Genomic DNA, 15,546 nt, shown 5'->3' on the forward strand with positions numbered 1-15,546 from the left:
CTCACACTCTAATCTAATTTCCCCAGATCATTAGTAAAGTGTCATCTATGAGGCAGCTCTCATGTCTCGTAATGACATTTAAAACTCCTTCCTGTGTCAGAAACATACCTCTGACTCACACAGTACACTATACTATACACTATATACTATACACTAGAGGTCAACCGATTATGACTTTTCAACACCGATACCGATTATTGGAGGACCAAAAAAAAGCTGATACCGATTAATTGGCCGATTTTAAAATAAAAAAAAAATAAAAAATAAATTACAATTAATAAAAAAAATTACAAAAAAAAAAAAAAAAAAAATGTATTTGTAATAATGACAATTACAACAATACTGAATGAACACTTATTTTAGCTTAATATAATTCATCAATAAAAATAAATTTAGCCTCATAAATAATGAAACATGCTCAATTTGGTTTAAATAATGCAAAAACAAAGTGTTGGAGAAGTAAAAGTGCAATATGTGCCATGTAAAAACGTTTCAGTTCCTTGCTCAGAACATGAGAACATATGAAAGTTGGTGGTTCCTTTTAACATGAGGCTTCAATATTCCAAGATAAGAGGTTTTTAGGTTGTAGTTAATATAGTATTTATAGGACTATTTCTCTCTGTACCATTTGTATTTCATATACCTTTGACTATTGGATGTTCTTATAGGCACTTTAGTATTGCCAGTGTAACAGTATGGCTTCCGTCCCTCTAGTTAGCCACACTAACTAGCCAGCCATTTCACTTCGGTCACACCAGCCTCATTTCGGGAGTTGATAGGCTTGAAGTCATAAACAGCACAACGAAGAGCTGCTGGCAAAATGCACAAAAGTGCTGTTTGAATGAATGTTTACGCGCCTGCTTCTGCCTACCACCGCTCAGTCAGATACTTGTATGCTCAGTCAGATTATTTTCAACGCTAGATAATATCTAGTAATATCATCAACCATGTGTCGTTAACTAGTGATTATGATTGATTGTTTTTATAAGATAAGTTTAATGCTAGCTAGCAACTTACCTTGGCTTACTGCATTCGCGTAACAGTCTCCTTTTGGAGTGCAACGAGAGAGATGCAGGTCGTTATTGCATTGGACTAGTTAACTGTAAGGTTGCAAGATTGGATCCCCCGAGCTGACAAGGTGAAAATCTGTCATTCTGCCAATGAACAAGGTAGTTAACCCACCGTTCCTAGGCCATCATTGAATTTAAGAATGTGTTCTTAACTGACGCCATTAAAAGGTAATTTACCACCTTCACAAGTGCAGTCTCATTGCTATGATGGGGTCTAAAACCAGACTGAAGCATTTCATATACATTGTTTGTCTTCAGGAGGCAGTGAGTTGCTGTGCAACAGCTTTTTCTAACATTTTTGAGAAGAGTGGGAGATTCGATATAGGTGATAGTTTTTTAATATTTTCTGGGTCAAGGTTTGGCTTTTTCAAGAGAGGCTTTATTATTGCCACTTTTAGTGAGTTTGGAACACATCCGGTTGGATAGAGAGCCGTTTATTATGTTCAACATAGGAGGGCCAAGCACAGGAAGCAGCTCTTTCAGTAGTTTAGTTGGAATAGGGTCCAGTATGCAGCTTGAAGGTTAAGAGACCATGATTATTTTCATCATTGTGCCAAGAGATAAAGTATTAAAACACTTGAGCGTCTCTCTTGATCCTAGATCCTGGCAGAGTTGTGCAGACTCAGGATAACTGAGCTTTGGAGGAATACGCAGATTTAAAGAGGAGTCCGTAATTTGCTTTCTAATGATCATAATATTTTCCTCAAAGAAGTTTGTGAATGTATTACTGCTGAAGTGAAAGCCATCCTCTCTTGGGGAATGCTGCTTTTTAGTTAGCTTTGCGACAGTATCAAAAAGACATTATGGATTGTTCTTATTTTCCTTAATTAGTTTGGAAAAATAGGATGATCGAGCAGCAGTGAGGGCTCTTTGGTACTGTCTTTCCAAGCTAGTCGGAAGACTTCCAATTGGGTGTGGCGCCATTTCCGTTCCAATTTTCTGGAAGCTTGCTTCAGAGCTCGGGTATTTTCTGTCTACCAGGGAGCTAGTTTCTTATGACAAATGTTTTTAGGGGTGCAACTGCATCTAAGGTATTGCGCAAGGTTAAATTGAGTTCCTCAGTCTGGTGGTTAACTGATTTTCGTCCTCTAACGTCCTTGGGTAGGCAGAGGGAGTCTGGAAGGGCATCTAGGAATCTTTGTGTTGTCTGAGAATTTATAGCACAACTTTTGATGCTCCTTGGTTGGGGTCTGAGCAGATTATTTGTTGCGGTTGCAAACATAATAAAATGGTGGTCCGATAGTCCAGGATTATGAGGAAAAATATTAAGATCCACAACATTTATTTCATGGGACAAAACTACGTCCAGAGTATGACTGCATGACTGTGGCAGTGAGTAGGTCCAGAGACATGTTGGACAAAACCCACTGAGTCGATGATGGCTCCGAAAGCCTTTTGGAGTGGGTCTGTGGACTTTTCCATGTGAATATTAGTCACCAAAAATTAGAATGTTATCTGCTATGACTACAAAGTCCATATATTCAGGGAACTCAAGTGAGGAATGCTGTATATGGCCCAGGAGGCCTGTAAACAGTAGCTATAAAAAGTGATTGAGTAGGCTGCATAGATTTCATGACTAGAAGCTCAAAACTATACTATACATTACACTACACAATACACCACACTATAAATACTATACACTACACTATGCATACTATGCACTACACTGTACACTACACTATACAGTCATGGCCAAAAGTTTGCTGCTTCATTGTCTTTAGATATTTTTGTCAGATGTTACTATGGAATACTGAAGTATAATTACAAGCATTTCATAAGTGTCAAAGGCTTTTTTTGACAACTACATTAAGTTGATGCAGAGTCAATATTTGCAGTGTTGACCCTTCTTTTTCAAGACCTCTGCAATCAGCCCTGGCATGCTGACAATTAACTTCTGGGCCACATCCTGACTGATGGCTGCCCATTCTTGCATAATCAATGCTTGGAGTTTGTCAGAATTTGTGGGTTTTTGTTTGTCCACCCGCCTCTTGAGGATTGACCACAAGTTCTCAATGGGATTAAGGTCTGGGGAGTTTCCTGGCCATGGACCCAAAATATCTATGTTTTATTCCCCGAGCCACTTAGTTATCACTTTTGCCATATGGCAAGGTGCTCCATCATGCTGGAAAAGGCATTATTCATCACCAAACTGTTCCTGGATGGTTGGGAGAAGATGCTCTCGGAGGATGTGTTGTTACCATTCTTTATTCATGGTTGTGTTCTTAGGCAAAATTGTGAGTGAGCCCACTCCCTTGGCTGAGAAGCAACCCCACACATGAATGGTCTCAGGATGCTTTACTGTTGGCATGACACAGGACTGATGGTAGGGCTCACCTTGTCTTCTCCAGACAAGCTTTTTTTCCGGATGCCCCAAACAATTGGAAAGGGGATTCATCAGAGAAAATGACTTTACCCCAGTCCTCAGCAGTCCAATCCCTGTACCTTTTGCAGAATATCAGTCTGTCCCTGATGTTTTTCCTGGAGCGGAGTGGCTTCTTTGCTGCCCTTCTTGACACCAGGCCATCCTCCAAAAGTCTCAAAAGTCAAGCTCTGTACTGGTGGTGCACCAATCCCGCAGCTGAATCAACTTTAGGAGACGGTTCCTGGCGCTTGCTGGACTTTCTTGGGGGCCCTGAAGCCTTCTTCACTACAATTGAACTGCTCTCCTTGAAGTTCTTGATGATCCGATAAATGGTTGATTTAGGTGTGATCTTACTGGCAGTAATATTCTTTCACGTGAAGCCCTGTTTGTGCAAAGCAATGATGACGGCATGTGTTTTCTTACAGGTAACCATGGTTGACAGAGGAATAACAATGATTCCAAGCACCACCTTCCTTTTGAAGCTTCCAGCCTGTTATTCAAACTCAATCAGCATGACAGAGTGATCTCCAGCCTTGTCTTCGTCAACACTCACACCTGTGTTAACGAGAGAATCACTGACATGATGTCAGCTTGTCCTTTTGTGGCAGGGCTGAAATGCAGTGGAAATGTTTTTGGGGGATTCAGTTCATTTGCATGGCAAAGAGGGACTTTGCAATTAATTGCAATTCATCTGATAACTCTTCATAACATTCTGGAGTATTTGCAAATTGCCATCATACAAACTGAGGCAGCAAACTTTAAGATTTGTGTCATTCTCAAAACTTTTGGCCACGACTATATACTATACACTACACTATACACGACACTATACATACTATACACTACTCTATACTGTACTAAACACCATACTATACACTATTCACGCTACACTATACGCTACACTGAAGGGTGGTAATGAATCTATGCAGGGTTGTTCCCGGTCAGTCCCTGGATGGGAGACCAGATGCTGCTGGAAGTGGTGTTGGAGGGCTAGTAGGAGGCAATATTTCCTCTGGTCTAAGCAGGATATGTATATTCTAATGCCCCAGGGCAGTGATTGGGGACATTGCCCTTTGTAGGGTGCTGTCTTTCGGATGGGACATTAAACTGGTGTCCTGACTCTCTGTGGTCACTAAAGATCCCATGGCACTTATCATATGAATAGGGGTGTTTCCCCCATGTCCCTCATACCACAATGGCCACCCAATCATTCCTTGCATGGCGTAGCATTTGCCGGAGCATGTTAGTTTCTTCTCCGCAATGGGTTTGGATGTGAATACATTCAGGGCTGTCTGATTGGTTCAGAAACCGCTGGGTTGGCCAATCGCTGATGACTTTCTTTTGAACAACACCCCTTTTGCTCCTCGAATGACTTCAATGATGTCATTCTCAGTTTAAAGTATGTAGCGAACAACAGAGCAGCAGGAGTGTTTAGTGGAAGTCATCAGGCTAGTAACCACAACATTTCCTCATGGGTTTTAGCCCTAATGCTACACAATCAATACAGGCCTGAGGGTGGGTGTGTCAGGGTGTGTGTGTGTGTTCAGTGCAATCCACAAGAGTGTTTGACATTTGACTGCTTGTTGTAGAGCTGGTTGTGTGCAGTAGATGTTTATTTTTACCTGTATTTAACTAGGCTAGTCTTAAGAACAAAATCTTATTTTCAATGACAGTGGGTTAACTGCCTTGTTCAGGGGCAGAACGACAGATTTGTACCTTGTCAGCTGGGGGATTTGAACTTGCAACCTTTCGGTTACTAGTCCAACGCTCTAACCACTAGGCTACCTGCCGCCTCTACACTCTAACCACTAGGCTACCTGCCGCCTCTACACTCTAACCACAAGTCTACCTGCCGCCTCTACACTCTAACCACTAGGCAACCTGCCACCTCTACACTCTAACCACTAGGCTACCTGCCGCCTCTACACTCTAACCACTAGGCTACCTGCCACCTCTACACTCTAACCACTAGGCTACCCTGCCACCTCTACACTCTAACCACTAGGCTACCCTGCCACCTCTACACTCTAACCACTAGACTACCTGCCTCCTCTACACTCTAACCACTAGGCTACCTGCCGCCTCTACACTCTAACCACTAGGCTACCTGCCGCCTCTACACTCTAACCACTAGGCTACCTGCCGCCTCTACACTCTAACCACTAGGCTACCTGCCGCCTCTACACTCTAACCACTAGACTACCTGCCGCCTCTACACTCTAACCACTAGGCTACCTGCCGCCTCTACACTCTAACCACTAGGCTACCCTGCTGCCTCTACACTCTAACCACTAGGCTACCTGCCGCCTCTACACTCTAACCACTAGGCTACCTGCCGCCTCTACACTCTAACCACTAGGCTACCCTGCCGCCTCTACACTCTAACCACTAGGCTACCTGCCGCCTCTACACTCTAACCACTAGGCTACCCTGCCGCCTCTACACTCTAACCACTAGGCTACCCTGCCGCCTCTACACTCTAACCACTAGGCTACCCTGCCACCTCTACACTCTAACCACTAGGCTACCCTGCCACCTCTACACTCTAACCACTAGGCTACCCTGCCGCCTCTACACTCTAACCACTAGGCTACCCTGCCTCCTCTACACTCTAACCACTAGGCTACCCTGCCACCTCTACACTCTAACCACTAGGCTACCCTGCCGCCTCTACACTCTAACCACTAGGCTACCCTGCCTCCTCTACACTCTAACCACTAGGCTACCCTGCCACCTCTACACTCTAACCACTAGGCTACCCTGCCACCTCTACACTCTAACCACTAGGCTACCCTGCCCTCCCAAAAGGTTGTATGATATTTCTGTTTGTGTCCCAGTCAGTCAGGGTTCAACTCAACCAGCCTGTGTCTGAGAGATCAGAGGATGAGGATGAAGAAGGAATTACTGCTTTCTGTCAGAGATGAGAGAGAATGATGATGAGGCATGACTTTCCTGTGTGAGGTGATAGAGAATGGACAGATGGATGGATGAGTGGATTAAAGAAGGGAAGATGAAAGATGAGAAGAAGTTCCCTAATTTCCCCTTTCCCCTTTAGTTGGTGTCCGGTCTCTCTGTATTTCTGACTTAATGGTGTGAATGAATCACAGGGTTGGAAAATTCCAGAAACTTTTCAGAAACCCTGGTTGGTGAATATCTAGAATCAAAAGGGAATAAACCGCCAGCGAATTCTTCAACTGGGATTTATTGCAACCGACACAGATTATTATTATGACGGCTAAATCATGTCTGCCAGCCTGCCCTCTTTTCCTTCTGTCGGCTTCAGTGTTGTTTTTAAGAGTAGGTATGATGTTCCGCACTACCTCTAGCTGGGTCACAACACCAAACTAAAACAACCTAGCTGTACCATATTAAGATACTATGTTAGTGATAAGGTAGGCCGACATCTGTCTTCATGTATCTATTAACTCCTACCTTAAACCCATTTAACTATTAACTACTACCTGATATCCATTTAACTATACTGTGCAAAACTATAAATGCAACATGTAAAGTGTTGGTCCCATGTTTCACGAACTGAAATAAAATATCCCAGAAATGTTCCATATGTACAAAAAGCTTATTTCTCTCAAATGTGTTTACATCACTGCTAGTGAGCATTTCTCCTTTGCCAAGATAATCCATCCACCTGACAGGTGTGACATATCAAGAAGCTGATTAAACAGCACGATCATTACACAGGTGCACCTTGTGCGGGGGACAATAAATTGCCACTCTTACATGTGCAGTTTTATCACACAACACAATGCCACAGATGTGTCAAGTTTTGAGGGAGTGTGCAATTGGCATCCAGACTGCAGGAATGTCCACCAGAGCTGTTGCCATAGCATTTGATGTTAATTTCTCTACTGTAAGCCGCCTCCAATGTCGATTTGATTAAGATGGTAGAAATCCAAATACATGATCAAAAGCCATCTACGGACCCACCAAACCTCACATCAAGCCCCCCCAATGTCCAGTATATAGTATCAGTTCTATATGTTTGACAAGTAGTATACAGCTGCGCCTTAGTTTATTCAACCGATCTATGTTTTGTATTCTCTGTGAATATGGTGATGTGTTTTTCACCCCCTGTTCAGAGAAATAGTCATTGAAGTTGTTAGGTAATGCGATGGGGCATACGCTTGATGTTACCATGTTCTGACCACTTGATGGTGCTGTTTCTGCTATACTGGCTCACTCTATCATCCAGTTAGAGGTTGCCTGTTGCATATCCAATACAAATTCACCAATATGGTTTAGATTCAGAATGTACCAATCAACATGTTAATTGGCCACAGTTGAAGTTGGGTACTACCCACATTATAACATTAAGTTTGACTTGGTCCTGGGGAAACCTATGGATGAGCATACAACGGTGATTGTGCGAGCCTTTGATTTTTCTACTTTGCTGCTATGATGATGAGTACTGGATTACAATTGTGGATGCTGTGGATGAAGAAAACATGGACATAAAAGGGGATATTCGTGCATCCAAGTTATCCAGCAAGGTCATATTTTTGGCCAAACAGAGAGGACACATGTTATCTACTAAAACCAAGCATCATCTGCACCATTAAGGCACCAACCACTGCTACGGGTCGCCTATATAATTTGGGGTGTAGGAACATCACTGTAATTGAAGGTGCACTTAAGACAGAAAAGAAAGTGAAAGTGACATTTCTTTACAATAACACATTTACTTGTGTTAATGCTGTTGGCTCCGTCATTCTCTTACCAAACTTTGCATCTGCACTGTTCTTCAAGTAAATGTTTTTTTTGTTGTAAAATGTTCAAGGGAAATTGTTTGAAATCTCTGTCCATATTGTCCATGAGTTTTTAGGGAGATAGAAAATAGCCTTTTTTCACAACTCAATCAATCAATTTATAAAGCCCTTTTTACATCTGCAGATGTCACAAAGTGCTGTGCAGAAACCCGGCCTGAACCCCCAAACAGCAAGCAATGGCAGATGTAGAAGCACGGTGGCTGGGGAAAACTACCAGCAGTTTGACTGAATTGCACGAGAATTGTACATGTATGTTTTTTTTCGCGCGTTGTTTTCTCTTTATTCACCCAACCTGCCTCCTGCCATACACCCACACAATATTTCATGACCCTGAACCCGCCTGCCCCACGGGTATAACCGCCCGTGCATCACTAGTGTGTGATGTGTTCATACACACATTAAAGGGAAGGCTTTGACCAAAATATGCTCTAAGAATTTCTTCCCATCGATCGTCCTTACCCCTCTTCTGTTTTTCCCTAACTTTATGCAAACCTTTTGACGCGGTTGCTAGGTGTTGGGTTAAGGTCGCTACACTATCCCCTTCCTTTGGGAGTGCTTTTCCCCACGGCCTCTCTGATGGTCTCATGGGCGCCATCCCACTTCTGCCACTGTCTTGTTTATGTGTCTATCAGCTTCTAATCTCCTCCTCTCCCTTTGTGTGTTTCAGATTAACCTGCGTCTCATCCTGGTCAGTGGGAAGACGAAAGAGTTCCTGTTTTCTCCCAATGACTCGGCCGCAGACATTGCCAAACACGTCTACGATAACTGGCCAATGGGTGAGTGACACCTCACAGACACACGTTACAACTGGCCAATGGGTGAGTGACACCAAATGCATACATATCAGTTGGTGGAGGGAGGATGATATTATTCAATTCCAGCCATTACAATGAGCCTGTCATGCGATTTAAAGTGACACCAGCCACTACTGGTGCATTTGGAAAGTATTCAGACCCCTTGACTTTTTCCACATTTTGTTACTTTACATCATTATTATCAAATGTATTCAATAAAAAAATCCTTATAAATCTACGCACAATACCCCATAATGACAAAGTGAAAACAGGTTTGAATAAAGTTTAGCAAATTTATATATATATAAAAAAAGAAATACCTTATCTACATAAGTATTCAGACCCTTTGCTATGATACTTGAAATTGAGCTCAAGTGCAGCCTGTTTCCATTAATCATCCTTGAGATGTTTCTAGAACTTTATTGGAGTCCACCTGTGGTAAATTCAATTGATTGGATATGATTTGGAAAGGCACATGCCTGTCTATATAAGGTCCCACAGTTGGCAGTGCATGTCAGAGCAAAAACCAAGCCATGAGGTTGAAGGAATTGTCCGTAGAGCTCAGAGACAGGATTGTGTCGAGGCACAGATCTGGGGAAGGGAACCAAAACACTTCTGCAGCATTGAAGGTCCCCAAGGACACAGTAGCCTCCATCATTCTTAAATGGAAGAAGTTTGGAACCACCAAGACTCTTCCAAGAGCTGGCTGCCCGGCCAAACTGAGCAATCAGGGGAGAAGGGCCTTTGTCAGGAAGGTGACCAAGAACCTGATTGGCACTCTGTCAGAGCTCCAGAATTTCTCTGTGGAGATAGTTGTCTTTCTGGAAGGTTCTCCCATCTCTGCTTCACCAATCAGGCCTTTATGGTAGAGTGGCCAGACAGAATAATATAATAATAATATATCCCATTTAGCAGACGCTTTTGTCCAAAGCGACTTACAAGTCGGCTGGGGCCACTACTTTTACATATGGGTGGCCCCCAGCAGGAATCGAACCCACGACGCTTGGCGTTGCAAGCGCCATGCTCTACCGACTGAGTCTTCAGTAAAAGGCACATGACAGCCCACTTGGATTTTGCCAAAAGGCACCTAAAAACTCTCAGACCATGAGAAACAAGATTCTCTGGTCTGATGAAACCAAGATTGAACTCTTTGGCCTGAATGCCAAGAGTCACGTCTGGAGGAAACCATCCCTACGGTTAAGCATGTTGGTGGCAGCATCATGCTGTGGTTGTTTTTCAGCGGCAGGGACTGGGAGACTAGTCAGAATCGAACAAAATATGAACAATGCAAAGTACAGAGATTTCCTTGATGAAATCTGCTAAGGACCTCAGACTGAGGTGAAGGTTCACCTTCAAACAGGACACCGACCCTGAGTACACAGCCAAGAAAAAGCAGGAGTGGCTTCGGGACAAGTCTCTGAATGTCCATGGGTGGCCCAGCCAGAGCCAGGACTTGACCCCGATCACAAATCTCTGGAGAGACCTTAAAATAGCTATGCAGCCATGCTCCCCATCCAACCTGACAGAGCCTGAGAGGATCTGCAGAGAGGAATGGGAGCAACTCCCCAAATGCACGTGTGCCAAGCTTGTATCGTCATACCCAAGAAGTCTTGAGGCTGTAATTGCTGCCAAAGATGCTTCAACAAAGTCCTGAGTAAAGGGTCTGAATACTTGTAAATACTTGTACTATGTAAATGTGACATTTTTATTTTTAATAATAAACTTTCTAAAAACCTGTTGTTGCTTTGTCATTATGGTTTATTGTGTGTAAGTTGTTGCGTGGGAAAAAAACAATTGAATCCACTTTAGAATCTGGTCAGGCTTCTGGCTCAGGCTCCGGAGACGTGCACATCGCGCACCTCTCCCGAGCATACTACTCGCTGATGTCCAGTCTCTTGACAACAAGGTTGATGAAATCCAAGCAAGGGTAGCCTTCCAGAGAGACATAAGAGACTGTAACGTTCTTTGCTTCATGGAAACATGGCTCACTCGAGACATGCTATCGGAGTTGGTACAGCCAGCTGGTTCCTTCACGCATCGCGCCGACAGAAACAAGCATCTTTCTGGTAAGAAGAGGGGCGGGGGCGTATGCCTTATGATTAACAAGAGGTGGTGTGATCATAACAACATACAGGAACTCAAGTCCTTCTGTTCACCTGACTTAGAATTCCTCACAACAAATGTCGGCCGCATTATCTAACAAGAGAATTCTCTTCGATTATAATCACAGCCGTATATATTCCCCCCCAAGCAGACACATCGATGGCCCTGAACGAACTTTATTTGACTTTATGTAAACTGGAAACCACATACCCTGAGGCTGTATTCATTGTAGCTGGGGATTTTAACAAGGCTAATCTGAAAACAAGGCTCCCTAAATTCTATCAGCATATTGATTGTTCTACCAGGGCTGTAAAACCCTGGATCATTGTTATTCTAACTTCCGCGACGCATATAAGGCCCTCCCCCGCCCTCCTTTTGGAAAAACTGACCACGACTCCATTTTGTTGCTTCCAGCCTATAGACAGACACTAAAATAGGAAGCTCCCGCACTCAGGTCTGTTCAACGCTGGTCCGACCAATCTGAATCCATGTTTCAAGATTGCTATGATCACGTGGACTGTGATACGTTTCGCATTCCCGAATGCACTGTATGATACTTAATGCAGTATAAGAAGTACTACAGGGAAGATGGAGGAGAAGTACTACAGGGAAGATGGAGGAGAAGTACTACAGGGAAGATGGAGGAGAAGTACTACAGGGAAGATGGAGGAGAAGTACTACAGGGAAGACGGAGGAGAAGTACTACAGGGAAGACGGAGGAGAAGTACTACAGGGAAGACGGAGGAGAAGTACTACAGGGAAGATGGAGGAGAAGTACTACAGGGAAGAGGGAGGAGAAGTACTACAGGGAAGACGGAGGAGAAGTACTACAGGGAAGACGGAGGAGAAGTACTACAGGGAAGATGGAGGAGAAGTACTACAGGGAAGATGGAGGAGAAGTACTACAGGGAAGACGGAGGAGAAGTACTACAGGGAAGACGGAGGAGAAGTACTACAGGGAAGATGGAGGAGAAGTACTACAGGGAAGATGGAGGAGAAGTACTACAGGGAAGATGGAGGAGAAGTACTACAGGGAAGATGGAGGAGAAGTACTACAGGGAAGATGGAGGAGAAGTACTACAGGGAAGATGGAGGAGAAGTACTACAGGGAAGATGGAGAAGTACTACAGGGAAGATGGAGGAGAAGTACTACAGGGAAGATGGAGGAGAAGTACTACAGGGAAGATGGAGGAGAAGTACTACAGGGAAGATGGAGGAGAAGTACTACAGGGAAGATGGAGGAGAAGTACTACAGGGAAGATGGAGGAGAAGTACTACAGGGAAGATGGAGGAGAAGTACTACAGGGAAGATGGAGGAACTCTGGTGGGAATGAAGGGGACATGTTACACACTAATGAGTATAAAGACATTGAGCCAGAACCCCTCACAGAACCCGGGATATTATACACACACACACCTGAACATGTTAACTTGCATGGCTTGTTAGGCGAGGCAGGGTAGCCTAGTGGTTAGAGCGTTGGACTAGTAACCGGAAGGTTGCACGTTCAAACCCACGAGCTGACAAGGTACAAATCTGCAGTTCTGTCCCTGAACAGGCAGTTAACCCACTGTTCCGTCATTGAAAATAAGAATTTGTTCTTAACTGACTTGCCTAGTTAAATAAAGGTAAAATAAAAATAAAAGGTGTGGGTTGGTTTGGACATATGGTGTCCTCCAGACCCATTTCTCTGTCTTCCTTATTTCTATCTGTCTGTCCTTCTGTTGATGATGATGATGGTGATCTTCATCTCTCTTCAGACTGGGAGGAGGAACAGGTCAGCAGTCCTAACATCCTGAGGCTCATCTACCAGGGTCGCTTTCTACATGGAAATGTCACGCTAGGAGGTGAGAACACACCGGAAACACACACACAGGAAAAACACACACACACACTGGAAACACACACACACACACTGGAAACACACACACACGCACCGGAAACACACACACGCACCGGAAACACACACACGCACTGGAAACACACACACACGCACCGGAAACACACACACACGCACCGGAAACACACACACACGCACCGGAAACACACACACACACGCACCGGAAACACACACACGCACCGGAAACACACACACACGCACCGGAAAGACACACACACACGCACCGGAAAGACACACACACACACACACACACACACACACACACACACACACACACACACACACACACACACACACACACACACACACACACACACACACCAGAAAGACACACACACCAGAAACACACACACGCACCAGAAACACACACACGCACCGGAAACACACACACACACACACACACACACAGTCAAAATCGGTCAATCCATTAGGCCCTAATCAATGGATTTCACATGACTGGGAATACAGATTTGTATATGTTGGTCACAGATACCTTTTCTGGATCAGAAACCAGTCCCATATCTGGTGTGACCACCATTTGGCTCACGACACAGGCTGTTGATTGTGACCTGTGGAATGTTGTTTCACTCCTCTTCAATGGCTGTGAGAAGTTGCTGGATATTGGCGTACAGATCCTTATCATTGTCATGCTGAAACATGAAGTGATGGTGGCAGATGAGTATCATGACACCCACAGGTTTCACCAGCTGCTTGGTGAAGAAGCCAGATGAGTAGCATGACACCCACAGGTTTCATCAGCTGCTCGGTGAAGAAGCCAGATGTGGAGGTCTTTTACACGTGGTCTGCGGTTGTGAGGCCGGTTGGACGTACTGCCCATTTCTCTAAATGACATTGGCAGCTTATGGTAGAGCTATTAACATTAAATTATATAGCAACAGCTCTGGTGGACATTCCTGCAGTCAGCATGCCAATTGCACGCTCCCTCAAAACTTGAGACATCTGTGGTATTGTGTTGTGTGACAAAATTGCACAATTTTAGAGTGGCCTTTTATTGTCCCGAGCACAAGGTGCACCTATGTAACGATCACTCTGTTTTAATCAGCTTCTTGATATGCCACACCTGTCAGGTGGATGGATTATTTTGGCAAAGGAGAAATGCTCATTAACTGGGATGTAAACAAATTTGTGCACAGAATTTGAGAGAGACAATCTTTTTGTGCTTATGGAAAATTTCTGGGATCTTTATTTCAGTAAAAAAAAAATGGGACCAACACTTTACATGTTGCGTTTATATTTTTGTTCAGTACAGTTGACAGTGCTTTAGTGTTTGGGTAATGGGGATAGCTGTAGTCATAACCCGTTTCAGGTATCTCATTTTAACCATTATCTCGCTCATAAAGCTTTAGACCCTGTACACAAAGCGCACCCTATACCCTATATAGTGCACTATTGTACCATAGTGCACTACTTTGACCAGAACCCTATGTAGGGAATAGGGCGGAATATGTGACGCAAACATAGACATTTTGAATCCTTTTACACTTAGGCCAATATTCCCATCGAAAGGATAATGGCCAAAATTCATGACATAAACATTCTTCTTTCAGAGAGGCTGAGGATTAGAGATTTCGGTGTTCTGGGATTTGCGGATGTTGGAATCCCAGCCCGGTCTCATAGACTAGACGTAACATAGTAAATGTATATCTGTATGTTACGTTTGGTATGGTTACGTAAGCCAGATGGTTAGTTAAGGGCGAAAACGAAAGTAGGTTATTTGGGTGGGGGTATAACACAAACGTTATATGCATCTAGCAACCCAGAGGATCCAAGTTCGAATCTCATCACAGACATCTTCAGCATGTTAGCTAATTAGCAAATGTTCAAATACTTACTACTTTTTAGCTACTTTGCATCTACTTAGCATGTTAGCTAAACCTAACCCTAACCTTAACTCTTTCAGCTAACCCTTCCCATACCCTTACCCTTTAACCTAACTCTTAAACTTAACCCTAACCTTAACGCCTAGCTAACGTTAGCCAGCTAGCTAACGTTAGCCACCTAGATAGAATTTGTAACATATCAAACATTTTACAAATTTGTAACATATAATACGAGTTGTAATTCATACCATATAACACAACATGGGTGATGGACATCCACAAATTAATACATACGATACGAAATGTAACATATCATACTAAATGGAGCGTCTCGGATTTACGTACAGAATAATCCAAAATGCTCTGAGACCATGTTGGGAATCCACAGAATACTAACCTAGCCAGGGATATGATGAGGGATTGGAACAGGATTTAAGACGGATAGGGGGCTCTGGAGGCTCATCCTGACATGACCCTCCAGCATGACAATGCCACCACGCAAAGAACAAGCAGTATGGCTGATTTACTGCAAGACAGGAATGTCAGTGTTCTGCCATGGCCAGCAAAGAGCCCAGATCTCAATCCCATTGAGCACGTCTGGGACCTGTTGGATTGGAGGGTGAGGGCTACGGCCATTCCCCCCAGAAATGTCCGGGAACTTGTAGGTGCCTTGGTGGAAGAGTGAGGTACAGCA

General features: G+C 43.8%; 1 protein-coding gene across 1 annotated transcript in view; it reads left to right on the forward strand.

The window, feature by feature from the left end:
* ubl3a (ubiquitin-like 3a) overlaps positions 1 to 15,546 on the forward strand; it is a 60,526-nt gene that overhangs the window by 36,344 nt on the left and 8,636 nt on the right. Inside the window, exons 2-3 of the mRNA XM_064971415.1 lie at positions 8,884 to 8,992; positions 12,872 to 12,958. Of these exons, the coding sequence (XP_064827487.1) occupies positions 8,884 to 8,992; positions 12,872 to 12,958 (196 nt within the window). The remainder of the gene's footprint in view (positions 1 to 8,883; positions 8,993 to 12,871; positions 12,959 to 15,546) is intronic.

This window comes from Oncorhynchus masou, chromosome 8 (assembly GCF_036934945.1).
Source record: "Oncorhynchus masou masou isolate Uvic2021 chromosome 8, UVic_Omas_1.1, whole genome shotgun sequence".
In the NCBI taxonomy this organism is placed as follows: Eukaryota; Metazoa; Chordata; class Actinopteri; order Salmoniformes; family Salmonidae; genus Oncorhynchus; species Oncorhynchus masou.